This window comes from Mustelus asterias, chromosome 26 (genome assembly GCF_964213995.1).
Source record: "Mustelus asterias chromosome 26, sMusAst1.hap1.1, whole genome shotgun sequence".
Lineage (NCBI taxonomy): Eukaryota > Metazoa > Chordata > Chondrichthyes > Carcharhiniformes > Triakidae > Mustelus > Mustelus asterias.
This window is the reverse complement of record NC_135826.1, coordinates 50268609-50296170: the sequence shown is the minus strand read 5'-3', so window position 1 is coordinate 50296170 and position 27562 is coordinate 50268609. Positions and strand designations below refer to the sequence as shown.

The following is a 27562-nucleotide window of genomic DNA, read 5'->3' as shown; positions in this document are numbered from 1 at the left end:
CGCCCCAAGTTCACCAACCTTATTTTGGATGCTCCTTGCATTGAAGTAGACACACTTCAACCCACCTTGTCTGCTGGTACCCACCTTTGACCATGATACCCTTCCCAGTACCTCACTACACTCACTGACCTCTGGACTACAACTCCTTTTCCCACCCCCCTGACAAATTAGTTTAAATCCCCCCGAAGAGCCGTAGCAAATTTCCCTCCCAGGATATTGGTGCCCTTCTGGTTCAGGTGCATCCCGTCCTGTTGGTACAGGTCCCACCTTCCCCAGAAAGTGTTCCAATTATCCACATAGCTGAAACCCTCCCTCCTACACCATCCCTGCATCCATGTGTTTAACTGCACTCTCTCCCTGTTCCTCAACTCTCTATCCCGTGGCACCAGCAACATACCAGAGATGACAACCTGTTTTGACCTGGCTCTCAGCTTCCACCCAAGCTCCCTGAATTCCTGTTTTAAGTCCCCGTCCCCTCTCTTACCTATGTCTTTGGTGCCGACGTGCACCACGACTTGTGACTGTTCCCCCTCCCCCTTTAGAATCCTGAAGACACGGTCGGAGATGTCACGGACCCCGGCATCCGGGAGGCAACATACCATCGGTGAGTCTCTCTTGTTGCCACAGAACCTCCTATCTATCCCTCTAACAAACGAGTCCCCAATAACTATAGCTCTACCGCTCTCCCCCTTTCCCTTCTGAGCCACAAGGACGGACTCAGCGCTGGCGATCTGGTCTCTGCGGCTTACCACTGGTAGGTCGCCCCCCTCACCTGTATCCAAAGTGGAATACTTGTTGCTAAGGGGAACGACCACAGGGGATCCCCGCACCGACTGCTTCCTCCCAGCCCCTCTCACTGTCACCCATCTATTTTCATTCCCTGGAGCAACTATATCCCTGAAGCTTGTGTCTATGGCCCTCTCTGCCTCCCTGATGACCCTAAACTCATCCAACTCCAGCTCCCTAACGCGGTCTTGGAGGAGCTGCAGATGGGTGCACCTCCCACAGGTGTAATCAGCAGGGACACTGACGGTGTCCCTCACCTCAAACATTCTGCAGGAGATACATTGCACTGCCTTCACTTCCATCCCCTCCATATAAAACTTACTGCTACAAAGAAAAAGAACTGCTCCAATGGAACACCGAACCCTTTTTCCCCTTCCTCAGAGTGCACTGGGAAAGAACAAGGATTCGAAATTGAAGGGTAATCATGAGGTTATCCGTGGGCTTGCGGTACAGTGAAGTGCTGAGGTGACCGTCCTTGATGGAGATGCACGTGTCCAAGAATGCAACCGATTCCGGAGAGTAGTCCATGGTGAGTCTGATGGTGGGATGGAACTTGTTGGTGTCATCACATAGTTGTTTCAGTGATTGTTCACCATGAGTGCAAAGGAAAAAAATGTCATCGCTGTATCTAGTGTATAGCATCGGTTGAAGGCCCTGTGCGGTGAAGAGGTCTTGTTCGAACCTGTGCATGAAGATGTTGGCATATTGAGGTACGAATTTGGTCACCATGGCTGTTCCGTGTGTCTGGATGAAGAACTGGTTGTTGAAGGTGAAGACATTGTGGTCCAGGATGAAGCGGATGAGTTGTAAATTGCACCTGGAGATTGGCAGTTGTCGGCGTTGAGTACTGAGACAGTTGCAGCAATGCCATTGTCGTGGGGGATGCTGGTGTTGAGTGCCGAGACATCCATTGTGACGAGCAGTGCTCCTGGTTCAACTACTCGACGTAGCCAGAGAGATTCTCGCACAGGATCCCATTGCCCGATACGATTTAAGCACCAGTACTTCACCCCCAAGTTATACAGCTCAAATCTTAGAAGAACTCTTAGGCTCAGAAAAACAAACTGCTGGGTGCCTTTTTCAGTTGATCCAGAATTTGAGTTATAAAAATTTCTCCCTTTCACTTAATTTTCCACTTACAGTTCAAGCTTAGAAATTAATCAGCCTGCACTCTCTAAACTTCATCTGTCAACATACAGAATACAATGATCTTTCATTTTAGCATTGTCTGACATAGTCACTCCTAAAGATGACATTTTGAAATACTGCACATGCACGAAAGATTATATTTAAGAGGTAACCGTAATGGTCCATGTATGGTACTAAAGGAACCACAGTCTCTGAGCAACTAGATATATTTTGCCCAAATATTAGAACCAATACTAGATAATGAACATCCAGTAACAGCCATGCAGATCAGAGATGGCCCCTGTTCCATTTATGAGCATGCAATAGTGGAAAGGAGGCACTCCAGTGAAATCAGGCGGAATGTGCACATGCAAGGATGTTGGCAAAGAACTGAATATTTTGCTGTGAGGACCCCAACAGTCAACAGAACATCCTGCCAGTGCTCATGGCTCAGGAGTTCACATGAAGTGTGCCAGCTGGTCAACATATCAAGGGAGAAAATTGAGACAAAAATGGTGGAGGCAATGGCCTAGTGGGATTATCGCTAGACTATCAATCTAGAAACTCAGCTATTGTTCTGGGGGCCAGGATTCAAATCCTGCCCTGGCAGATGGTGGAATTTGAATTCCAGAAAAAATATCTGGAATTAAGAATCTATTGATGACCACAAAACCATTGCCGATTGTTGGAAAAACCCATCTGGTTTGCGAATGTCCTTTAGGGAAGGAAATCAGCCATCCTTTCCTGGCCTGGCCTACATGCAGCTCCAGAGCCAATGAATAAAAAAAAATGCACATCTAGTTTATAATAAAGGAAATATTATGTAGTTCACTCTGTTGTTTCTCTTGTATGAGCAAACATGGTAGGCACAAAATTCTGTTAACTGATCATGTTGTTTTCGTTTTCTGTACAAATTATTGAATGATTTTAACAAAGGTAAAATTCTGAAGTTTTAGAACACATTGCATTAAGGTGTCCAAAGGTCATACTCAGGGAAATCTATGGTTCAAAATTAAATTCAGAGGCACCAATACTTACTTAACAGAACATGAGGTCATTATTCCATGATATAAATTACCAGCTAAACTCAATTGATTTATAACCATTACATCATCTTGTAATAACTCATGTACAACAATTCAACATATGTTTGGAAAGTACACACAATCCCCACCTTTCACTGTGAAGTGGGCCTTTCATGTACTTTTCTTCTGCTTTCTTGACGCTCATTTGTTCAACCTCAGCAATTGCACAGATAATGGCCTACGGTGCAAGAGAGATCAAAGTTTCTTTAGTTGTATTAAGTACAGTGCAAGAATGCAACCAAACGCATGATCAAAAACATCAAGATTTTGGTGTACGAGAAGCCCGAGTATCGAAGCCACACAAAGGTATGGTGTGTTGATTTAGGTAAGTTTGGGAATTGGTGGTAGAAACATTACAGCGGGCCTTTGTACTTGAGCTGTAACTGAAACAGAAAATGGAAGATGCACTCAACAGGTCAGGCAGCATCTATGGAGACAGAAATATACTTAATGTTTCAGGCTGATGATCTTTCATCAGAATGGTTTGCCTGTGGGATTATAAAAAGATTTGATGAGGGTCAGAGGGAAAGATTTGAAAGGGGGCTAGCACCCATTGAGTTTTTGGAGCTTGCAATCCTTAACACCTGAAAGGACGAGAAAAAGGTTTCGGGTGAGCAAAGGAACAAAATGAAACAGTGGAGGAGGACAGCTCTGAGATAATTTGAGTTGATGTTGAGAGGTAAAGAGTGTGCATGTGGTGGCTCATGGCACTGAGCGTGGATTTGAGGGTGCGGTGAGAACAGTGGTTCTTGGAAATATTAATGCCTCAGATATGCGGAAAGTGAGTTTTTGTGGACACCTGATTAAATACTTGGAGAAACAGAAAGCAACAAAGGTAAGAGAGATGCACATAAATCTTGGAGGGAAGAGCAGAATGTCTTCAATGTGGGCATTCCTGGAAAAGAAGTGGTGGCAGTGAATTAAGTACTAATACAAAAGCAAAATCTGCAGATGCTGAAAATCTGAAGAAAGAGCAGAAAGTTCTGGATATACTCATCAGATCTGAGGAGACAGAAACAGAGTTCACATTTCAGGTTGATGAGCTTACCTTAGAACTGGACTGAAATTGATAGAACCATAGAAAATTACAGCTCAGAAACAGGCCTTTTGGCCCTTCTTGTCTGTGCCGAACCATTTTATGCCTAGTCCCACTGACCTGCACTTGGACCATATCCCTCCACACCCCTCTCATCCATGAACCCGTCCAAATTTTTCTTAAATGTTAAAAGTGACCCCGCATTTACTACTTTATCCGGCAGCTCATTCCACACTCCCACCACTCTCTGCGTGAAGAAGCCCCCCCTAATATTCCCTTTAAACTTTTCTCCTTTCACCCTTAACCCATGCCCTCTGGTTTTTTTCTCCCCTAGCCTCAGCGGAAAAAGCCTGCTTGCATTCACTCTATCTATACCCATCAAAATCTTATACACCTCTATCAAATCTCCCCTCAATCTTCTACGCTCCAGGGAATAAAGTCCCAACCTATTCAATCTCTCTCTGTAACTCAGCTTCTCAAGTCCCGACAACATCCTTGTGAACCTTCTCTGCACTCTTTCAATCTTATTTACATCCTTCCTGTAACTAGGTGACCAAAACTGTACACAATACTCCAAATTCGGCCTCACCAATGCCTTATATAACCTTACCATAACACTCCAACTTTTATACTCGATACTCCGATTTATAAAGGCCAATGTACCAAAGGCACTCTTTACGACCCTATCCACCTGTGACGTCACTTTTAGGGAATTCTGTACCTGTATTCCCAGATCCCTCTGTTCAACTGCACTCTTCAGAGTCCTACCATTTACCCTGTATTCTTTTTTGGTTTGTCCCTCCAAAGTGCAATATCTCACACCTGTCTGCGTTAAACTCCATTTGCCATTTTTCAGCCCATTTTTCTAGTTGGTCCAAATCCCTCTGCAAGCTTTGAAAACCTTCCTCACTGTCCACTACACCTCCAATCTTTGTATCATCAGCAAACTTGCTGATCCAATTTACCACATTATCATCCAGATCATTGATATAGATGACAAACAACAATGGGCCCAACACCGATCCCTGCGGCACACCACTAGTCACAGGCCTCCACTCAGAGAAACAATCCTCCACAATCACTCTCTGGCTTCTTCCATTGAGCCAGTGTCTTATCCAATTTACTACCTCCCCATGTATACCTAGCGACTGAACCTTCCTAACTAACCTCCCATGAGGGACCTTGTCAAAGGCCTTGCTGAAATCCAGGTAGACAACATCCACCGCCTTCCCTTCATCCACTTTCCTGGTAACCTCCTCGAAAAACTCTAATAGATTGGTCAAACATGACCTACCACGCACAAAGCCATGTTGACTCTCCCTAATAAGTCCCTGTCTATCCAAATATTTGTAGATCCTATCCCTTATCTATCCCTTATCACACCTTCCAATAACTTGCCCACCACCGACGTCAAACTTACTGGCCAATAATTTCCCGGATTTCTTTTGGAACCTTTTTTAAACAACGGAACAACATGAGCCACCCTCCAATCATCCGGCACCTCCCCCGTGAATACTGACATTTTAAATATGTCTGCCAGGGCCCCTGCAAGTTCAACACTAGCTTCCCTCAAGGTCCGTGGGAATACCCAGTCCGGTCCTGGGGATTTATCCACTCTGATTTGCCTCAAGACAGCGAGCACCTCCTCCCCTTTAATCTATAAAGCTTCCATGGCTCCCTACCAGTTTGCCCTATTTCCGTAGACTCCATGCCCATTTCCTCAATAACTACGGATGCAAAAAAACCATTTAGTATCTCCCCCATCTCTTTTGGTTCCATACACAATGATCTGAAACATTATTTCTGCTTCTCTCTCCACAGATGCTGCCAGACCTGCTAAAGCTTTCCAGCATTATGTCTTTGCATTTCCAGCATCTGCAATATTTTGCCTCTGTGTTTATGCCATTGCACAGGTGAGGGACAAGGAGAATTAAATCAGCGAGGATTCTTGCTCTTGATGGCATGGTGGCACAGTGGTTAGCATGCTGCCTCACAGCGCCAGGGACCCGGGTTTGATTCCTGGCTTGGGTGACTGTATGGAACATAGAACATAGAACAGTACAGCACAGAACAGGCCCTTCGGCCCACGATGTTGTGCAGAGTTTTATCTGAAACCAAGATCAAGCTATCCCACTCCCTATCATCCTGCTGTGTTCCATGTGCCTATCCAATAACCGCTTCAATGTTCCTAAAGTGTCTGACTCCACTATCACTGCAGGCAGTTCATTCCACACCCCAACCACTCTCTGCGTAAAGAACCTACCTCTGATATCCTTCCTATATCTCCCACCACGAACCCTATAGTTATGCCCCCTTGTAATAGCTCCATCCACCCGAGGAAATAGTCTTTGAACGTTCACTCTATCTATCCCCTTCATCATTTTATAAACCTCTATTAAGTCTCCCCTCAGCCTCCTCCGCTCCAGAGAGAACAGCCCTAGCTCCCTCAACCTTTCCTCATAAGACCTACTCTCCAAACCAGGCAGCATCCTGGTAAATCTCCTCTGCACTCTTTCCAGCGCTTCCACATCCTTCTTATAGTGAGGTGACCAGAACTGCACCCAATATTCCAAATGTGGTCTCACCAAGGTCCTGTACAGTTGCAACATAACCCCACGGCTCTTAAACTCCAACCCCCTGTTAATAAAAGCTAACACACTATAAGCCTTCTTCACAGCTCTATCCACTTGAGTGGCAACCTTTAGAGATCTGTGGATATGGACCCCAAGATCTCTCTGTTCCTCCAGTCTTCAGAACCCTACCTTTGACCCTGTAATCCACATTTAAATTAGTCCTACCAAAATGAATCACCTCACATTTATCAGGGTTAAACTCCATTTGCCATTTTTCAGCCCAGCTTTGCATCCTATCTATGTCTCTTTGCAGCCTACAACAGCCCTCCACCTCATCCACTACTCCACCAATCTTGGTGTCATCAGCAAATTTACTGATCCACCCTTCAATGGAGTTTGCAAGTTTCCCCGTGTCTGCGTGGTTTCCTCTGGGTGCTCCGGTTTCCTCCCACACTCCAAAGATGTGCAGGCTGGGTTGATTGGTCATGCTAAATTGCCCATTAGTGTCAGGGGGATTAGCAGGGTAAATGCATGGGATTATGGAGATAGGGCCTGGGTGGGATTGTGGTCAGTACAGACTCGATGGGCCGAATGGCCTCCTGCTGCATTGTAGGGATTCTATGAAACATATGTATAGATAAGGTTAACTAGTGCGGCCAAGGTTAAACAATCCTGCTGACACAGTCAGCACACATGTACAATCACTTGGGTGTGGTAACTGAATAATTAACACCTGTAAAATGCTCTTAAACTCCAACCCCCTGTTAATAAAAGCTAACACTATAAGCCTTCTTCACAGCTCTATCCACTTGAGTGGCAACCTTTAGAGATCTGTGGATAGTAAATAATTTAATAATATAAAGGTGAACGTGTAAGAGCAATTAATGCCTCGAGAATCTGGAGGGCAAAAAGATACAAAGAGGTGATCAAGCTTCAAGAATCAACTTGTATGTCATGCTTTACACCGACATTAATCAGATTTTTTCTAATTTATTTGGAAGCAAAAGCGAGGGAAAACAACACACTTACTTTTGTCCTCCAAAATTGGGGTGTACTGAGCTCATGAAAGACCTCCCTTTTTCCTTTCGTGGTTTAAGCAGCTTCTAATCACAGATTTGCTGTCAGAACGGCCACTAAGGTATGCTACAGGATTTAATATTTAACCCTTGTTGGGAAATGATGGAATAGCCAAAATACCAAAAGCATTGCATTATCTATAATCAGAGTTAAAAATGTTATACTTCTGCAAAAAGTCAGCATTCGAAGGTTTAATCAGACCGTTACAAGTTATTGTTCTTTTTTAAAATAAAGGTTTTCAGTCAATAAGCAAATCTTATTCTGGATATTTGCAAACATTAAATCTAAAGAGAGTGGGAATGCCAACAACTTTTCATCCTTCTCAAAGAAGCATAGGCTATTCAATCTATGCAAGCTTGTTTTACCATTTAGATAATGATTCTTTGTACCTTCACTCCATCTAGCTGTCTTTGTTCCATTTCCATGGCTGCCTTTTCCCAATAAGAATCTGTTGTCTCAGTCTTAAAGATTTCAATTGGCGCCTGGCATTGGTATTTACCCAAAATATTGCAGATGCTGGAAATTGATCCACAATCACTGAGAGTATTCCAGATTTGCATGACAATGTGTGTAGGCATTTTGATCTGACCACTGAATGCCCTAATCCATTTTAGGATAATGCTCTCTAGTTTTGGATTCCTCCAACAGAGGCAAGTTTCTTGGTATTTACCCTATTGAATTTTTAAAATGATTTTCATCACCTTAATTACGTTCTCTCCTCCAACCTTCTAAACTCAAGGAAATACAAGACAAGATTATGCAACGTGGCCTCAATTTAACCAAAAGTCCTTCTTAATTTCCGTTGAAGCGCTGAAATCATCTGGAGAGCTCCAAATAAATTTAGCTAACTCAGCGGAGACAGAATTTATTTTTTTCCATTTTCTAATCTGAATAATTTGGTATTTTATTAGGCCTAGGAAAGGTAATTTTACTTTACATTCACATGCTGTAGTTCATCAAAATGGAAGACTAACCATTTACATATTCCATCAGAACTCACCTCTGGCAAGAGGACATCCAAGATAAACCTAGACCTCTCATAGTCTTCCAACAGCTTCGCGCTCACACTCGTTTCACAGACAGTTTTTAAGTAATTCACCACCTGGTCCACCTGGCAGTCATCTTCAAGGTATGTGTCAATGACACTCGAGTTGCGTATACGGGTTTGGAACTCCTCAAGCCACCTGGAGTGCTTCTGTCCCTTAATTACAGCCTGAAGGTGCTTCTCTGCACCCCTCGCCTTGACAATGAATTGCACAAGTTTTTCATTAGCCCGATCCCTGGCAGCTTTTTTCCGATCAGGGAGCAGTTTTTTGGTAGGCTGTTGTCTGCTTGGTGTAGTCTCACATTCAGAATCAGCAAGCCCTTCTTCGACTTGATTGGCAATTGAAGTGTATGGGAAAGTCATTAGTGAGGGATCTTGTGCAAATGACTTTCGCACTGGAATGCCTGAAGATGAACAAAGAAAATTGAATTTGAATAAATATGAATATATATTGTGTGATTTAAGGCTGTCATTTTAAGCTTCCTTTTCTAGCGCTGTGACAGACTCATCATCCTGATCTTTCAGCTTTGCTCTCCTTGTTGGATTTCACACTACTAACACCCACAATCCATAGAAACCCGACAGTGCAGAAGGAGGCCATTCGGCCCATCGAGTCTGCACCGACCACAATCCCACCCAGGCCCTACCCCCACATATTTTACCCGCTAATCCCTCTAACCTACACATCCCAGGACTCTAAGGGGCAATTTTTAACCTGGCCAATCAACCTAACCCGCACATCTTTGGACTGTGGGAGGAAACCGGAGCACCCGGAGGAAACCCACGCAGACACGAGGAGAATGTGCAAACTCCACACAGACAGTGACCCGAGCCGGGAATCGAACCCAGGACCCTGGAGCTGTGAAGCAGCAGTGCTAACCACTGTGCTACCGTGCCGCCAAAAACCTTGCCGAAACCCGGGATCGAACCAGGGACCTTTAGATCTTCAGTCTAACGCTCTCCCAACTGAGCTATTTCGGCGCCACTTCAAATGCCACTTGGCTGTACAGAGACCCTAGTTTGAGTTCACATGCAAAGCATAAAGATGTCATTATGGGTCTGTTTCAATCCTAACAGTCTCATTGGGCAGTTACTATCATTATGTCAGACTCACTGAACTGTGTTCCTTCAATTACTAGGCCAGAACCATAGCTGGTGAATGAGTGTTACTCCATAAGATGCACCCACACACGTCAAAAAAAGGGTCTGTGCTGATACCACAGAAGACAGTTTGGGCTATTTATATTTTCAAGTGCAACTGATAGCAGGAGATCCAAGTGTTATCAGTAACTGAACTCCACTGATCAAACAAACATACACACTTCTTCAAGACAGAAGCTGCAGCCTTTCACTCATGTCTACATAGCATTTACTAGGGCTTTGAATTATAATAATACTACAAGTAGTTGAACAAAATCTTAAGAATTATTTCTGAAAATCAATGATTGCAAAGAATATGTTATTAACATGGAGCATCAAACAGAATCACACCAACTTCAGTTTGGAGGTAGGCTGAGTAATTGTCCTTGACATCAAGGTAGCATTTGACTGTGTGTGGAATCAAGGAGCCTTAGCGAGGCAATGCATTTCTGGGGGGGATTTCCAACAAGGGAGAATCATTGCCGCTTGATATTCAATGAGATTACCATGGATTTCCCATAGACATGCTTGGGGAGTTGGGGGGCGGGGGGGGGGGGGGGGGGCGGTTACCATTGACCAAAAATGCAATTAGACTAGTCATATAACTACTGTAAAACAAAAACCAAATTCTGCTCACCCCAGTTCATTCAGCAATACAATGCCGAATTCTTAAATTTGGGTCCAAACAGCAGATTGAAAAATAATAAGAAATAACCCAAAATAAATTTTACTTACTTAACTCAGCTGTACAATACTCGACAAAGGAACCAGTAAAGGACCCGCAACCTGCCAAGATATTTCAATGTAGATGGTTAAATAGACAAATTTAGTTCAGATATTAATCGAGTTATTTAAAAAAGTAACTAATCGCAGAACATACAAAACGTTTTCAGTGATTTGCTTCCTGTTGGTTGGAAGGCGACTAAGTGTTGCTGTCCATCCAGGGATAGGACTTCCTCCTCCTCACCCACAACAATGTCCAAGTGCAAATAACAGCAGTTAAGGATAAACAGTGTCATAACTGAATATAGACTGCAAGTCTATATTCTTGAACCTTGCGATAAACAAGGACAGGAATTTTTTGGCAGGGTTTGGAAGAGGAGAGGGAGCAAGTAAACAGAAAAAAGTAGCAGAGAGAATAAACCTTGTATGCTTTTTCAAAAGCATTCAACTCAGTAGAACCATTCGAAACAAGTCTTTTTCAAACTTATGTTATGTTTCGATCCAGCAGATGCTAATTGCTGCGTAAACCAAATCCCAAAGGGAAACTTAGCCTACATATCACAATTCTTTTCTTTCTGTATTTTGATGGAGGAGATATGTTCACTAAATTCAGAAGCCACAAATTCCAATCACTGCTGGAGTATTAAACATTAAATGAATTTAATTTATCAGCAAAAGTAAAGTAAACTTAAACACACACGATTACATTTACAGTTAAAATTAGTCTTACAGAACATTCCACCAAAAGACCATCAGGCTAGATTCACAAATAAACAAACCTTTAAGCAATAATCCCTCAGATTATTTAGCTATAAAAAATACAGTATTACAAGGTAAACCCAATGTTACAGCAGGAAAGGTATATTACAGGACGTCTCACTCTTACTTCCACTCTATGAAAATTCAAGAAACTTCATAACACCAGACTACTTTTCGTGCAGCCTCATGATTTTTCTGGCTTAATTGAGCAGCTGATTTCATTTTGCTTCAGCACAGCTATTTTCCCAGCACAAGGCAGGACCCCAGGAAGTTCCACATGGCCACCCTCAAACACCACTCCCAACCTCTCAAGTTTTTCTTTTGTTCTTTCATCTTGATTTCATTATCTTTAGCCTTCATTTGAAACTCCACTTCCCCAGAATATAAAGATCTTTCATTTTCTCACTATTGCCCCAACTTTCGGGTAAAAAACCTTTCCTCATTTATTTATCACCTTCCAAGATGCAAACCCTCTTTGCATCCCTTTGAAATTGAACACAGCAAATCTTTTTTTAAACCTCCTAACGCAAATCTCTACCCATGGCTTACATAAAATTTAACTTGGCCATATTTACTTCAAGTACATGCCTCTCACACATAGACCGATGTCTTCATCTTGGTAGATACTCAATCCCAAGCTTAATTAAAAGTTTAAAGTTTTAAAAGTTTATTTATTAGTGTCATAAGTAGGCTTACATTAACAGTGCAATGTAGTTACTGTGAAAACCCCCTAGTCACCACACTCCGGTACCTGTTCGGGTACACTGAAGGAGAATTTAGCATGGCCAATGAACCTAAACAGCATGCCTTTTGGACAATGGGAAGAAACCGGAGCACCCGGAGGAAACCCATGCAGACACGGGGAGAACGTGCAGACTTCGCACAGACAGCGACTCAAGCCAGGAAGCAAACCCAGGTCCTTGGCGCTGTGAGGCATAGCGCTAATCACTGTGCCGCCCTATTATGTTCATACACAGACATACATAAGCCTGCTTCACAGAATAACAAAATAAACTGCAAAAGTATTTTAAAAATCTTTCACACTGACCTCGTCTGATTCGGTAGTCATCAATTAGAGCCACGCACCAATCAATTGAAGTCTTATAAATGTGCCGTGCCGCAGCCTATAATAAAATCAGCAATTACAAAAAGAAATTCCAAATATTGACATTTTGAAAAGTCACTTCTAATTGAGCAGATGGTTGTTTAATAGATTAAATGGCATATTAATAGCCTGCATTATAAAATTTTTGCTGTCAAATATTATACGAGTTAACACTCAAGCTTTGCAAGTTCAAATACAATCATAGAAACATAACATAATAAGAGGCAGCTGAGTCCTTCATAAATTAAGAGGTACGTACATTAATCCTGTGTTCTTGCTCTTTTTATCTATATGACTGAAAGTGCATGGAACTAATAGTTTCACCCTTGTTTTAGACTGTCACTCTGTAAACAATACATCTCAAATACTAATTGATAAATTTCAATGAAATGTGGTACATGGATAGGGTATGGACCAAGATAGGACTGATTAGTTTTTGGTGATGCAGCAGATCTGGGTCCTAGAATTTCTCTTCTAACTATCACTTAAATTTAGGGTAGGGTAAATTAACTTTCTAAAAATAACGTTGTGGGTTGCTTTATTTAGAAGGTTGCTGGTTCTTTTAGAAGGTTGTGGATTGTCTTACCTGCTGTGGTAAATTCGTCACAGCTGGTTGGTGGATACGGGTGGGCCGGAAAAGGAAGCGCTTAATAAAAATGTTTATTTTTTAGTTTTGTGGTTTCAAAGCAATAAAAACCAGGAAGGAAAAGGGTTCCAGGAAGAGCTACGTAACTGCAATAATGTTAAGGTAACAAAATGTGCTTAAAGTGCCCTTTTCACCTGTATATTTTCAAGGATTCATTAAATTTTCTATTTAATAAGGTAACTGACTTCTTCAGTGGCCCATCACATTCTAATGCCCCTTTGCATGAAAAAGAAAACAATTCCAACTTTCCCCGATAACTTATGGTTAAATATCGGCACGGTAGCACAGTGGTTAGCACTGCTGCTTCACAGCTCCAGGATCCCGGGTTCGATTCCTGGCTTGGGTCACTGTCTGTGTGGAGTTTGCACATTCTCCTTGTGTCTGCGTGGGTTTCCTCTGGGTGCTCCGGTTTCCTCCCACAGTCCAAAGATGTGCGGGTTAGGTTGATTGGCCAGGTTAAAAATTGCCCCTTAGAGTCCTGGGATGTGTAGGTTAGAGGGATTAGCGGGTAAAAATATGTGGGGATAGGGCCTGGGTGGGATTGTGGTCGGTGCAGACTCGATGGGCCAAATGGCCTCCTTCTGCACTGTACGGTTTCTATGATTTCTATGATTTCTAATATCACTTATTGATTCATGCAAATCGTAAGAACTCAACATTTTAGCTAGTTCAAATTTGTCAACAATAGTATCTCAAGTCATAATGCAACAAAAACGCATTTGCTGCACCCATTATTTTTCATTTAAAAGCATAGAAATGAAGAGGAGGCCTTGTGAGTCTGCTCTGCCATTCAACGTGATTGTGGCTCTTCTATCCTCTATTCCATGGTTGCAAGTGGTGTCCATTGAGCTACAAGACTCTTTTGTCCCTCCAGAATCTCCGGAAGCTGATAAATTATGCTGGGATAGGACTTCATGAATACAGGTCATTTCCATGTGAACTTAGGAAAGCAAGCTTTCGCAGCCCGTCAAACTGTAGCATTCGCAAAGCTGAACAGAATCCTTATGCCAAACACCCGCACTTTCTGGCACAGTTAGAACAGTAATCAAAAGCAAGACCACTGGTTGCTTCTCTCCACCCTTCCCCCAATAGAAGAACAATGAACTATATTGTAACTGCTACCAGTTTTACAGCACAGATCAATCATCAAACCAGAGATCATGATCTATGTGGCAATTAATTTATCCATTTTCAGGGCAACTCTAAATAGCTTAAATTCCTTGCTTTTTTCACAACCCTGCAGTTAACCAATGCCTCTATTTTCTCAGAAGACTAAGGAAATTCGGCATGTCAGCTACAACTCTCACCAATTTTTACAGATGCACCAGAGAAAGCATTCTTTCTGGTTGTATCACAGCTTGGTATGGTTCCTGCTCTGCCCAAGACCGCAAGGAACTACAAAAGGCCGTGAATGTAGCTCAATCCAACACGCAAACCAACCTCCCATCCATTGACTGTCTACACTTCCTGCAGCCTCGGCAAAGCAGCCAGCATAATTAGGACCCCACGCACTCCAGACACTCTCTCTTCCACCTTCTTCTGTCGGGAAAAAGATACAAAAGTCTGAGGTCACGGACCAACCGACTCAAGAACAGCTTCTTCCCTGCTGCCATCAGACTTTTGAATGGACCGACCTTGCATTAAGTTGATCTTTCTCTATACCCTAGCTATGACTGTAATACTACATTCTGCACTCTCTCGTTTCCTTCTCTATGAATGGTATGTTTCGTCTGTATAGCACGCAAGAAACAACACTTTTCACTGTATATTAATACATGGGACAATAATAAATCAAATCAAAGTGAGATTTGTAAACTTACTGTTAACTGATGCCTGTTTTCACAATCAAATGGTTTCAGGGTCCTCACGGACACAGTAAAGCTGTAACATTCAAAAATGTTGATCGGTACGGTTCATTACATTGTATTAAAACCACATGCTGGTCAACAAAGAACAAAGAACAATACAGCACAGGAACAGGCCCTTCGGCCCTCCAAGCCCGCGCCGTTCCCTGGTCCAAACTAGACCATTCTTTTGTATCCCTCCATTCCCACTCCGTTCATATGGCTGTCTAGATAAGTCTTAAACGTTCCCAGTGTGTCCGCCTCCACCACCGTGCCTGGCAGCGCATTCCAGGCCTCCACCACCCTCTGTGTAAAATATGTCCGTCTGATATCTGTGTTAAACCTCCCCCCCTTCACCTTGAACCTATGACCCCTCGTGAATGTCACCACCGACCTGGGGAAAAGCTGCCCACCGTTCACCCTATCTATGCCTTTCATAATTTTATACACCTCAAGTCTCCCCTCTTCCTCCGTCTTTCCAGGGAGAACAACCCCAGTTTACCCAATCTCTCCTCATAACTAAGCCCCTCCATACCAGGTAACATCCTGGTAAACCTCCTCTGTACTCTCTCCAAAGCCTCCACGTCCTTCTGGTAGTGTGGCGACCAGAACTGGACGCAGTATTCCAGATGCGGCCGAACCAACGTTCTATACATCTGCAACATCAGACCCCAACTTTTATACTCTATGCCTGTCCTATAAAGGCAAGCATGCCATATGCCTTCTTCACCACCTTCTCCACCTGTGACGTCACTTTCAAGGATCTGTGGACTTGCACACCCAGGTCCCTCTGCGTATCTACACCCTTTATGGTTCTGCTATTTATCATATAGCTCCTCCCTATATTATTTCCACCAAAATGCATCACTTCGCATTTATCAGGATTGAACTCCATCTGCCATTTCTTTGCCCAAATTTCCAGCCTATCTATATCCTTCTGTGGCTTCTGACAATGCTCCTCACTATCTGCAAGTCCTGCCAATTTTGTGTCGTCCGCAAACTTACTGATCACCCCAGTTACACCTTCTTCCAGATCATTTATATAAATCACAAACAGCAGAGGTCCCAATACAGAGCCCTGCGGAACACCACTAGTCACAGGCCTCCAGCCGGAAAAAGACCCTTCCACTACCACCCTCTGTCTTCTGTGACCAAGCCAGTTCTCCACCCATCTAGCCACCTCCCCCTTTATCCCATGAGATCCAACCTTTTTCACCAGCCTACCATGAGGGACTTTGTCAAACGCTTTACTAAAGTCCATATAGACGACATCCACGGCCCTTCCCTCGTCAACCATTTTGGTCACTTCTTCAAAAAACTCCACCAGGTTAGTGAGGCATCACCTCCCTCTCAAAACCATGCTGACTATCGTTAATGAGTTTATTCCTTTCTAAATGCGCATACATCCTATCTCTAAGAATCTTCTCCAACAACTTCCCCACCACGGACGTCAAGCTCACCGGCCTATAATTACCCGGGTTATCCTTCCTACCCTTCTTAAATAACGGGACCACATTAGCTATCCTCCAATCCTCTGGGACCTCACCTGCGTCCAGTGACGAGACAAAGATTTGCGTCAGAGGCCCAGCGATTTCATCTCTCGTCTCCCTGAGCAGCCTTGGATAGATTCCATCAGGCCCTGGGGATTTGTCAGTCTTTAAATTCTCTAACAAACCTAACACTTCCCCCTTTGTAATGGAGATTTTCTCCAACGATTCAACACTCCCCTCCGAGACACACCCAGTCAACACATCCCTCTCCTCTGAATACCGACGCAAAGTATTCATTTAGGATCTCCCCTACTTCTTTGGGCTCCAAGCATAATTCCCCACTTTTGTCCCCGAGAGGTCCGATTTTTTCCCTGACAACCCTTTTGTTCCTAACGTATGAATAAAATACCTTGGGATTCTCCTTAATCCTTTCTGCCAAGAACATTTCGTGACCCCTATTTGCTCTTCTAATTCCCCGTTTGAGTTCTTTCCTACTTTCTTTGTACTCCTCCAGAGCTCCCTCCGTTTTTAGCTGCCTGGACCTACCATACGCCTCTCTTTTCTTTTTGACCAGTCCCTCAATTTCCCTGGTTATCCACGGTTCTCGAATCCTACCCTTCCTATCCTTCTTTTTAACAGGCACATGCCTGTCCTGTAGCCCTAACAACTGTTCCTTAAAAGACTCCCACATGCCAGATGTGGATTTACCCTCAAACAGCCTCTCCCAATCAAGAGCTGCCAATTTCTGCCTAATCCCACTAAAGTTAGCCTTCCCCCAATCCAACACCTTACCCTTGGGACACCACTCATCCTTTTCATTCACTATCCTAAAGCTAACAGAATTGTGGTCACTATTTGCCACATGTTCCCCTACCGAAACTTTGAAGACCTGACCAGGCTCATTCCCCAGTACGAGATCCAGTATAGCCCCCTCTCTAGTCAGGCTATCTACATATTGTTCCAAAGAACCCTCCTGTACGCATTTTACAAATTCCTCCCCATTCAGAGTCCCTGCTCTCAGCGATTTCCAGTCTATACCAGGGAAATTGAAGTCTCCCACTACAACAACCCGATTTTTCCTGCACCTATCCAGTATCTCCTGACATATCCGTTCTTCCACTTCCCTTGGGCTGTTGGGGGGCCTGTAGTACACCCCCAACATAGTGACTGCGCCCTTCCTGTTTCTAAGCTCCACCCAGAGTGACTCGTTACACGACCCCTCTGAATTGTCCTCCCTCTGCACCGCTGTAATATGCTCTCCAACTAATACTGCTACTCCCCCACCTCTTTTGGCCCCTCCTCTGTCTCGCCTAAAACACTTGTACCCCGGAATATTCAGCTGCCAGTCCTGTCCCTCTTTCAACCAAGTCTCTGTCACCGCAACCACATCCAAATTCCTCGTGAGCATTAAGGCCCTAAGTTCATCTATCTTACCTGCTACGCTCCTTGCATTGAAGTATAAGCACTCCAGACCTCCAGGCCCAGTGAGGTCATCCTCCCCCAGAGTGCTCTTCTTCTTTGCCAGCCTTGTCCCAGCCCCAAGCTCGTTCCCAGCCTCTACACTTGTAGACCTAATATTTTGATCCCATCCCCCCTGCCATACTAGTTTAAACCCCCCAGAACTGCACTAGCAAAACTCCCAGCCAGGATATTCGTGCCCTTCCAACTTAGTCGTGACCCGTCCTTCTTGTACAGGTGCCATCCTCTCCTGAAAACTTCCCATTGATCTAGGAAAATGAAGCCCTCCCTCCTGGACCAGTCCTTTAGCCAAGCATTCAATTGTACTAACTCCCTATTCTTAGCCTCACTGGCACGTGTCTTCCTCCCGATGCCCCGGTGTAACTAGTTGCCTATAACTCATGTCAGTGTGTTAGGTTTAAAAGGAATGTGTTAACATATTCACGAATTATCAGACTTAAGCACCAAAGTTTTTCAAAAACCAATGTAATTATTCATGATAACTCTTACAGGATTTCTTAGACATGAGAAATAACAAGAGTTTAACTTGGGCATTATTAATACTATTAAAAAAAAACTTGGAATAGCATATAACATATAGAATTAGAATCCCTACCATGCAGAAGAGGGCATTCGGCCCATCTAGTCTGCAACGACTCTCCGACAGAGCATCTTAAACTGGCCCTAACCCCCCATCCTATCCCTGTAATCCCACACATTTCCCATGGCTAAATTATCTAACCTATCCATCTTGGGACACTAAGGGGCAATTTAGCATGGCCAATCCACCTAACCTGCATATCTTTGGACTGTGGGAGGAAACTGGAGCACCTGGAGGAAACCCATGCAGACACGGGGAAAATGTGCAAACTCCACACAGACAGACACAGTCACCAAGGCCAGAATTGAACCCAAGTTCCTGGAGCTCTGATTGCCACTGTGCCACCATGATTCAATACATGCCAGCAAAAGGCAAGCAGCAATACTTTCTTCTCAATGACACCATCAAGGCGTGAAGGGGGATAGGCTCAGCTGTGACAACATGCACATAATCTCTACTTGAGCGCGCTACCGGGGGATGTAACAAAGCCATCCACGGCAATGTAACAAAACCATAGCCAAAGTCAGAATGCCCAGAAAATGGAAGGAGGTTGTGGTACAGAGAAATCAGAGGCGAGGTCAGCAATAGAGAGAAAAACACAAGTGGGCAGTGGGCAGCTGCAAAGTCATACAAAAATGCAATCAAAGGTGAATGCTACACGCATCAGTACAAAATTGGTTTAGAAATGCAATGTTCAATTTCACAACGCAAGGCTGAGAAAAAAGGTGTGGTATACCACTTGTATAGAAATGTTATTGAAACCAACTATAATGAGGCTATTTAATGAGAATGTTTTGAAAGAAATCTCACATACCCTTTTTTATTCTTTTCTGCGTCTATTATATGTTCATCAACAAACAATATGCTGGCCTTTTTCATCCTGGATTTTACATTTCTTACCTGTTGAAAGAAGGGTTTAGTGCCTAAAGTGGATAAATTCACATTTTACTGGCAACTTAAAAGTATCTGAAGCAATGACATAGTTTGACATCATTACACACAGCAATTTACAGAAGTGGTTAATCTTCCAATGATTGTGTCAGCTGTGGCTCAGTCAGTAGCATTCTTGCCTGAATTGACATTTGTAGGTTCAAATCCCTATCCATGCAAAAATTAAAAGTAACATCCCAGTACATTAGCTTGGGAGGTGCCATCTTTCAGCTGAGACGTAAACCAAAGCCTAATCTGCCCTCTCAGGTAGACATTTTAAAAATCCCACTGTTCCCTTGTCAATCAATATCACAGAACATAATGTCTGGTTATCATATGGTTATTTGTGGGAACTTGTGTGCAGGTTGGCTGCCATGTATCCTACATTACTTCAATGGCTATAAGAACATAAGAAATAGGAGCAGGAGTAGGCCATCTAGCCCCTCGAGCCTGCCCCGCCATTCAATAAGATCATGGCTGATCTGACGTGGATCAGTACCACTTACCCGCCTGATCCCCATAACCCTTAATTCCCTTACCGATCAGGAATCCATCCATCCGCGCTTTAAACATATTCAGCGAGGTAGCCTCCACCACCTCAGTGGGCAGAGAATTCCAGAGATTCACCACCCTCTGGGAGAAGAAGTTCCTCCTCAACTCTGTCTTAAACCGACCCCCCTTTATTTTGAGGCTGTGTCCTCTAGTTTTAACTTCCTTACTAAGTGGAAAGAATCTCTCCGCCTCCACCCTATCCAGCCCCCGCATTATCTAATAAGTCTCCATAAGATCCCCCCTCATCCTTCTAAACTCCGAGTACAAACCCAATCTCCTCAGCCTCTCCTCATAATCCAAACCCCTCATCTCCGGTATCAACCTGGTGAACCTTCTCTGCACTCCCTCCAATGCCAATATATCCTTCCTCATATAAGGGGACCAATACTGCACACAGTATTCCAGCTGCGGCCTCACCAATGCCCTGTACAGGTGCTTCAAGACATCCCTGCTTTTATATTCTATCCCCCTCGCAATATAGGCCAACATCCCATTTGCCTTCTTGATCACCTGTTGTACCTGCAGACTGGGCTTTTGCGTCTCATGCACAAGGACCCCCAGGTCCCTTTGCACGGTAGCATGTTTTAATTTGTTTCCATTGAGATAGTAATCCCATTTGTTATTATTTCCCCCAAAGTGTATAACCTCGCATTTATCAACGTTATACTCCATCTGCCATATCCTCGCCCACTCACTCAGCCTGTCCAAATCTCTCTGCAGATCTTCTCCGTCCTCCACACGATTCACTTTTCCATTTTTCTTTGTGTCGTCTGCAAACTTCGTTACCCTACACTCCGTTCCCTCCTCCAGATCATCTATATAAATGGTAAATAGTTGCGGCCCGAGTACCGATCCCTGCGGCACGCCACTAGTTACCTTCCTCCAACCGGAAAAACACCCATTTATTCCGACTCTTTGCTTCCTGTCGGATAGCCAGTCCCCAATCCACTTTAACACACTACCCCCAACTCCGTGTGCCCTAATCTTCTTCAGCAGCCTTTTATGGGGCACCTTATCAAACGCCTTTTGGAAATCCAAAAACACCGCATCCACCGGTTCTCCTCCATCAACCGCCCCAGTCACATCTTCATAAAAATCCAACATGTTCGTCAAGCACTAATTTAAGTCCTGAAATTAGCTCCAAATTGATTTGGAATGTGGTTGTTAAAGGCACCATATAACTGCAAATCTTCCTCTTCTTTCTAAAATGCCAGTGCAAAAATATTTCAAACACAAGTTTACAAGATTGGATTAAAGTTTACTTATTAGTGTCACAAGTAGGCTTACATTAACACTGCAATGAAGTTACTGTGAAAGTTTCCTAGTAGCCACACTCTGGCACCTGTTCAGGTACACTGAGGGAGAATTTAGCACGGCCAACGCATCTAATCAGCACGTCTTTTGGACTGTGGGAGAAAACCCACGCAAACATGGGGAGAACATGCAGACTCCGCATAGTCAGTGACCCAAGCCAGGAATCGAACCCGAGTCCCTGGCGCTGTGAAGCAGCAGTGTTAACCACTGCGCCACCGTAAACAGTCATTTGGTAGTGCAGAACCTAAGTATCGCTGAAAAGTCTTATCAAATCTTTTTGTCTTGCACGCATCAGGACAGATTCGCAAGGAAATAACAATTTATATGCATGAACAAAGTGCTAATTGGTTGGCAAATAGACTCTAATTGGTTGGGGCATTGCCATGGAGAATGCACGAGATATCAATTAATTGCTAAGCTTTTGTTTAAGTTCAAACCAGACAGGTCGACTCTGATGGGTTAAGGGATTGCCATGGGGAAACAGCTGTCTCCGAAGCTTTTGTTTAGTTGAAAAAAGTACAATGCATGGACATGCTCCTTCTGTCTGCAAAGGGCAGGGCCATATGTGCGAATACATGTAGCTTTTAGCTCACAAGTAAACCACAGTGTGAGCCCAACCAATAATCTTAAATTGATAAACCTTAAATTCTTAGCACAATCAGGATTGTTTCGCAAATGCTGCCCAATTGTAGAATCATACCTAATGTTGGACATCATATTTTTGCGTTTTGCAAGCATGGACTCTGGTAGGGTAAAATCAGCTAAAGTAACATTTGATATGATCCGCCAATCATTGGGACGTGCAGCCTGCATATCTGGCATCACACCAGCACTGAAATTTGAAGACCACATGCCTCTTGTGTGATAGACAGAACATCTTTTTGGCTTAAAGGCAGCAGCTTGTTAATGGAGAATATCGCTCATGTTGTTCCTACAGCATGAAGTGGCTAGCCTCACCTCTTGCTCAAATTTTTGACAAACCTTATCCTTCCATGGTAATCAGAGGTAGACTGGACACTTTTCAGGACCGAAAGTGCTCGCTGTACATTGTGCCAACCTGTGGGGTAACAGCTATTCTGATCAGATCATTGCTTGCCACATATCATGCCATCGTGCTAGAGGCTACATACATTTATACAGGAGGCTCTGTCCTTTACAAACAGAAGGAGCATGTCCATGCATTGCACCTTTTTCATAGAACATAGAAAGCCACAGCACAAACAGGCCCTTCGGCCCACAAGTTGCGCCGATCACATCCCCACCTCTAGGCCTATCTATAGCCCTCAATCCCATTAAATCCCATGTACTCATCCAGAAGTCTCTTAAAAGACCCCAACGAGTTTGCCTCCACCACCACCGACGTCAGCCGATTCCACTCACCCACCACCCTCTGAGTGAAAAACTTACCCCTGACATCCCCCCTGTACCTACCCCCCAGCACCTTAAACCTGTGTCCTCTCGTAGCAACCATTTCAGCCCTTGGAAATAGCCTCTGAGAGTCCACCCTATCCAGACCCCTCAACATCTTGTAAACCTCTATCAGGTCACCTCTCATCCTTCGTCTCTCCAGGGAGAAGAGACCAAGCTCCCTCAACCTATCCTCATAAGGCATGCCCCCCAATCCAGGCAACATCCTTGTAAATCTCCTCTGCACCCTTTCAATGGCTTCAACATCTTTCCTGTAATGAGGTGACCAGAACTGCGCGCAGTACTCCAAGTGGGGTCTAACCAGGGTCCTATAAAGCTGCAGCATTATCTCCCGACTCCTAAACTCAATCCCTCGATTAATGAAGGCTAGTACGCCATACGCCTTCTTGACCGCATCCTCCACCTGCGAGGCCGATTTAAGAGTCCTATGGACCCGGACCCCAAGGTCCTTCTGATCCTCTACACTGCTAAGAATGGTACCCTTCATTTTATACTGCTGCTCCATCCCATTGGATCTGCCAAAATGGATCACTACACACTTTCAACTAAACAAAAACTTGGGAGGGGCAGCTGTCCTCCTTGGAAATGCCTGGACCAGAGTTGACCTGCCTGGTTTGAATTTTAACAAAAATTTGGCAGTTAATTGTTTCCTGATGCAATCTCCATGGCATCTCCTCTACCAGAGTCTATTTGCCAACCAATCAGCACTGTCTTCTCATGCAGTATAAATTGTTGTATCTTTTATAATTGGTATTCTGTCCTGATGAGTGCAAGATGAAAAGTTTCAACAGCACATTTTATTTTTCAGCAAAATTTGATTAATATATCTTGTACTTTTAGTCCATTTCTCCCTTACCACTGCTGGCCAATGTGGGTACTTTTGGAATTTACACCATACCAGCATTCCTTCAGCTACTGACCATTGCTCTGTAAAACAAATAAACAACAGAAGTTAATTCATTCTCCAGTCAACAATGATTCACTCTGCCATATAACAAAATTCCCTCCCAAGTTTATTAACCTTTATTTATTTTTATATAAGCAAAGTATTTCAATCCATGTTTGATTATTCTTTGAAATCTCGAGATTTGCATAGGTCCTAACTGCCAATTTCAGATAATCATGAGGCTTCAATGTTCAGAACAGTGTTAAATCATTTTATTTAACTCGACCACCAGAAGGATGACAGTACAAGAGAAATGCTGCACAACATTTCTTGGAATGAACAGGAACAATGCTATCGTTTTATGGAGAATTACTCAAAGACCGTCTTCTCTCAATATTGGTGTTTAACTTACATCCTGACTCTTTCTCTCTCCCACCAATTCCTCAAGCCTCTCCACCATCTACAAGACCCAAGTCAGACCTGTGATGGAAGATATTCACCAATTGCTTGGATGAGTGCAGCTCCAACACACTCAAGAAGCTCAACACCATCCAAGATAAAGCAGGCCATTTGATTGGTACCTCTTTCAGATCTTCAACATTCACTCCCTCCACCACCAATACACAGCAGCAACAGTGTGCATTATGTACAAGATGCATTGCAGCAACTCATCAAGGACCCTTCAATGCAACTTCCAATCCTGTGACCTCTACCACCCAGAAGGAAATAAGCTGATACAAGGGGAACACCACCACCTGCAAGTTCCCCTCCAAGTCACATACTATCCTGACTTGGAACTATATTGTCATTCCTTCACTATCACAGGATCAAAGCCCTGGAATTTTCTTCCCAGCAGCACTGTGGGTACATCCCCACCACATGCACTGTAGCAATTCAAGATGGCTCATCACTGTCTTCTTAAGGGCAATTAGGGATGGGCAACACATGCTGGCCTGGTCAGTGACACCCACATTCCATGAAAAGTTTTTTTTAAAGTAGTTGATTTCCAAAGTCAAACTTCCATAAAAAACAATAATCCAAAAGTAATTACCACTTTGAGAAAGCAACTAATATGCATTTGTCAATCCTTCACCTTAATACAGGACTGACAAAGCATTTTATTCCAAACTGGCCTCTAGGCTAATCAAGGACTGAAAAGGCAACCTTGGTGAACATGCATGTTTCCCAAGGTCACCACAAATCACATGGCAACCATCTTCATAGCCCAGTGCTCTAAACATTTAGCATGACCAACTTTGAAATCTGCTTGGGACAATTAATCCCGACTGGTTCTTTTGAAAATGGAGTTAAATTAAAGTTTAGGAGGCAGATCTTTTCCACTCTTCTATACATCAGCTATACTTGTACTAAATATTGCTGTATTCCTACAGGGAGACGATGGCCTAGTGGTATTACCTCTAGACTATTAATTCAGAAACTCAGCTAATGTTCTGGGTTTGAATCCCACCACTGCAGATGGTGGAATTTGAATTCAATAAAAAAATGTCAGGAATTAAGGATCTATTGATGACCATGAAACTATTGTCGATTATTGAAAAACACATCTAGTTCACTAATGTCCTTTAGTGAAGGAAATCTGCCCTCCTTACCTGGTTTGGCCTACATGTTCACTCCAGAGCCACATCAATGTGGTTGACTCTCAACTGCCCTCAAATAGCCTAGCAAGCCACTCAGATGTATCAAGGGCAACTAGAGATGGGCAATAAATGCCAGCCAGCCAACAATGCGTATGTCCCAAGAATGAATAAAAAATGTAAATCTGACACAGTTACTGCAGCGAGTACTGTCCACTTTTGACTTTGTCTATTATAATTAGTTGAAGTGGTCAATAAGATCTCATTTGCCCTAGTGCCTTGGAGTCTAATTCAATTTCTTAGACTGGAATCAGGGAGAAGCATAAAACCCATTTAATTCACAGTTCTTTGTGAATAGGTCTTAACACAAGCTTGCTACCAGCAAAGATACTTGGCAATTTTATTTCTTTTAAAATTTACCTGCTGCAATTCCAACTCTAAATATACCAACCAATAAATTCATAGCACTTCCATTGCGTGCTACCGCTGAAATGGGGAAGACTTAAGTGACGAATATAAATGTCCCACACACCAGTATATTCCAAACAGGAAGCTTGGGACAGTATTTTAAACAAATGTCATTTTGCCTTATTCATTTTCTAAATGAAATATGTTCACGCAGATTCTTAATGTATTGGAGCAAGGCCAACAAAGAATAACTACAGACACATTCCCATTAAACGTGTTCAATCAAATAACGTGACATTTTTAAAACCATGCTTATATTGGTTTGGTGCTGCACAACTCTTCATGTGCACATGCACAATTGTTCACAACAAAGACAGCAAAGTAAACTTATTGGATCCATTCAAAGTTGTCAGGAAATCGCTTCTTTTCTAAACTCGATTTTCTTGTCCTCCTGTCTTTGACCTCTTTTTAGGGCAAACCAAATAAACAAACTCAGATTAAGTCAGGACACAATATCAAAAAATAGCCAGCCAGATTATCTACAAGTATGCAAGATCAAGAAGGGAAACCAGTTGCCATGACCGTGAGAAACTACAAAAGGTCGTGAATGTAGCCCAATCCATCACTCAAACCAGCCTCCCATCCATTGACTCTGTCTACACTTCCCGCTGCCTCAGCAAAGCAGGCAGCATAATTAAGGGTCCCACGCACCCCGGACATTCTCGCTTCCACCTTCTTCCGCAAGGGAAAAAATACAAAAGTCTGAGGTCATGTACCAACTGACTCAAGAGCAGCTTCTTCCCTGCTGGTATCAGACTTTTGAATGGACCTACCTTGCATTAAGTTGATCTTTCTCTACACCCTATGACTGGAACACTACATTCTCCACTTTCTCGTTTCCTTCTCTATGAATGGTATACTTTGTATAGCATGCAAGAAACAATATTTTTCACTGTATGCTAATGCATGTGACAATAATAAATCAAATAAAATCAAATGTATTGAGTGAGCATAAAAGCATAGGTGCAGACTCAATGGGCTGAATGGCCTCTTCTGCATTGTAGGAATTCTATGATAATCGTAGCAATATGTGGAAAAGTTGAGAAACAACCAACTCGTTAATCCTTTAATACAGTACGGGAGGAATTATACGGATGTGTTTAAAGAACATGAAGATAGGTGAATCCATAAAACATGGAGCCATTACTTTTCATGAATGTACACCAGAGAACTGAAGAATAGGTGCCTCACCTTGATGCAACAGTATACTTGGAAGGTTTTCATCTTCTTCTTCATTCTCTTCATTCACCTCCTCCCCTTCCTCATCTTCCGTGTGTTTGTTTGTTGAAAGGGAGTCTACTGAACTGAACTCTACTGACAAAGAGGATGATTGCAATCCTGCATAAGTACAGATATTTACATCTTTATAGATAGCATTGGCAGTGGACTACAGGTTTAGGCCATCAAGCCAATTCTCTTTGAACGTAATACAATCTACCTATGCTACAACTAGTTTTATCTAGTTAGCCTCTTGAAGGAACGTTCTGCATTTGAGCTAAACTCCAGAATATCTGGCACAGGGATATACTTACACCAGCCGGATTGGTTTCCTGTTGAAGTTGAGGTGAATCTGGAGCTGGCAGAGAGCTCAAGGGGAGTGATGTGGGAAACTGCAGATGCTGGAATCTTATGTTTGGATTGCATTGGAAATAAACAAGCAGAGAAAACACAAACTTGATATAAAATCCTGGCTGATTTCTGAACATCTCTGCCATCCCAATTTTAATTCACTTACAGAACAAAGAGCAGAAGTGGTTTTTCTAAACAACTGCACTGCAAATGATGATTACCAAAGAAATCAACTAAATAGAAGCTGTTTTGCTGGCCTTTAATAGAAAACTCACATGGCCACTTTATTCTCTCATTCCCAGTGTCCAGTAGCACTATGCTGGA

General features: G+C 43.2%; 1 protein-coding gene and 1 non-coding gene across 13 annotated transcripts in view; both read right to left on the bottom strand.

Moving 5' to 3' along the window:
• The window catches only part of LOC144479686 (uncharacterized), a 92735-nt gene that overhangs the window by 8260 nt on the left and 56913 nt on the right, over window positions 1-27562 (bottom strand). For 6 of the 12 annotated variants that reach the window (XM_078198708.1, XM_078198707.1, XM_078198711.1 and 3 more), the window contains 8 exons: window positions 26861-27007; window positions 23577-23647; window positions 19311-19396; window positions 14924-14984; window positions 12401-12476; window positions 10606-10656; window positions 8686-9134; window positions 3089-3177 (listed from right to left, as the gene is read on the bottom strand). In XM_078198708.1, coding sequence (XP_078054834.1) covers window positions 3089-3177; window positions 8686-9134; window positions 10606-10656; window positions 12401-12476; window positions 14924-14984; window positions 19311-19396; window positions 23577-23647; window positions 26861-27007 — 1030 coding nt within the window. The remainder of the gene's footprint in view (window positions 1-3088; window positions 3178-8685; window positions 9135-10605; window positions 10657-12400; window positions 12477-14923; window positions 14985-19310; window positions 19397-23576; window positions 23648-26860; window positions 27008-27562) is intronic. The other 6 variants (XM_078198712.1, XM_078198714.1, XM_078198705.1 and 3 more) reach the window with 2 other exon arrangements.
• Window positions 9639-9711, bottom strand: trnaf-gaa (transfer RNA phenylalanine (anticodon GAA)). The gene has a single exon. It is a non-coding gene; the product is annotated as a tRNA-Phe (tRNA).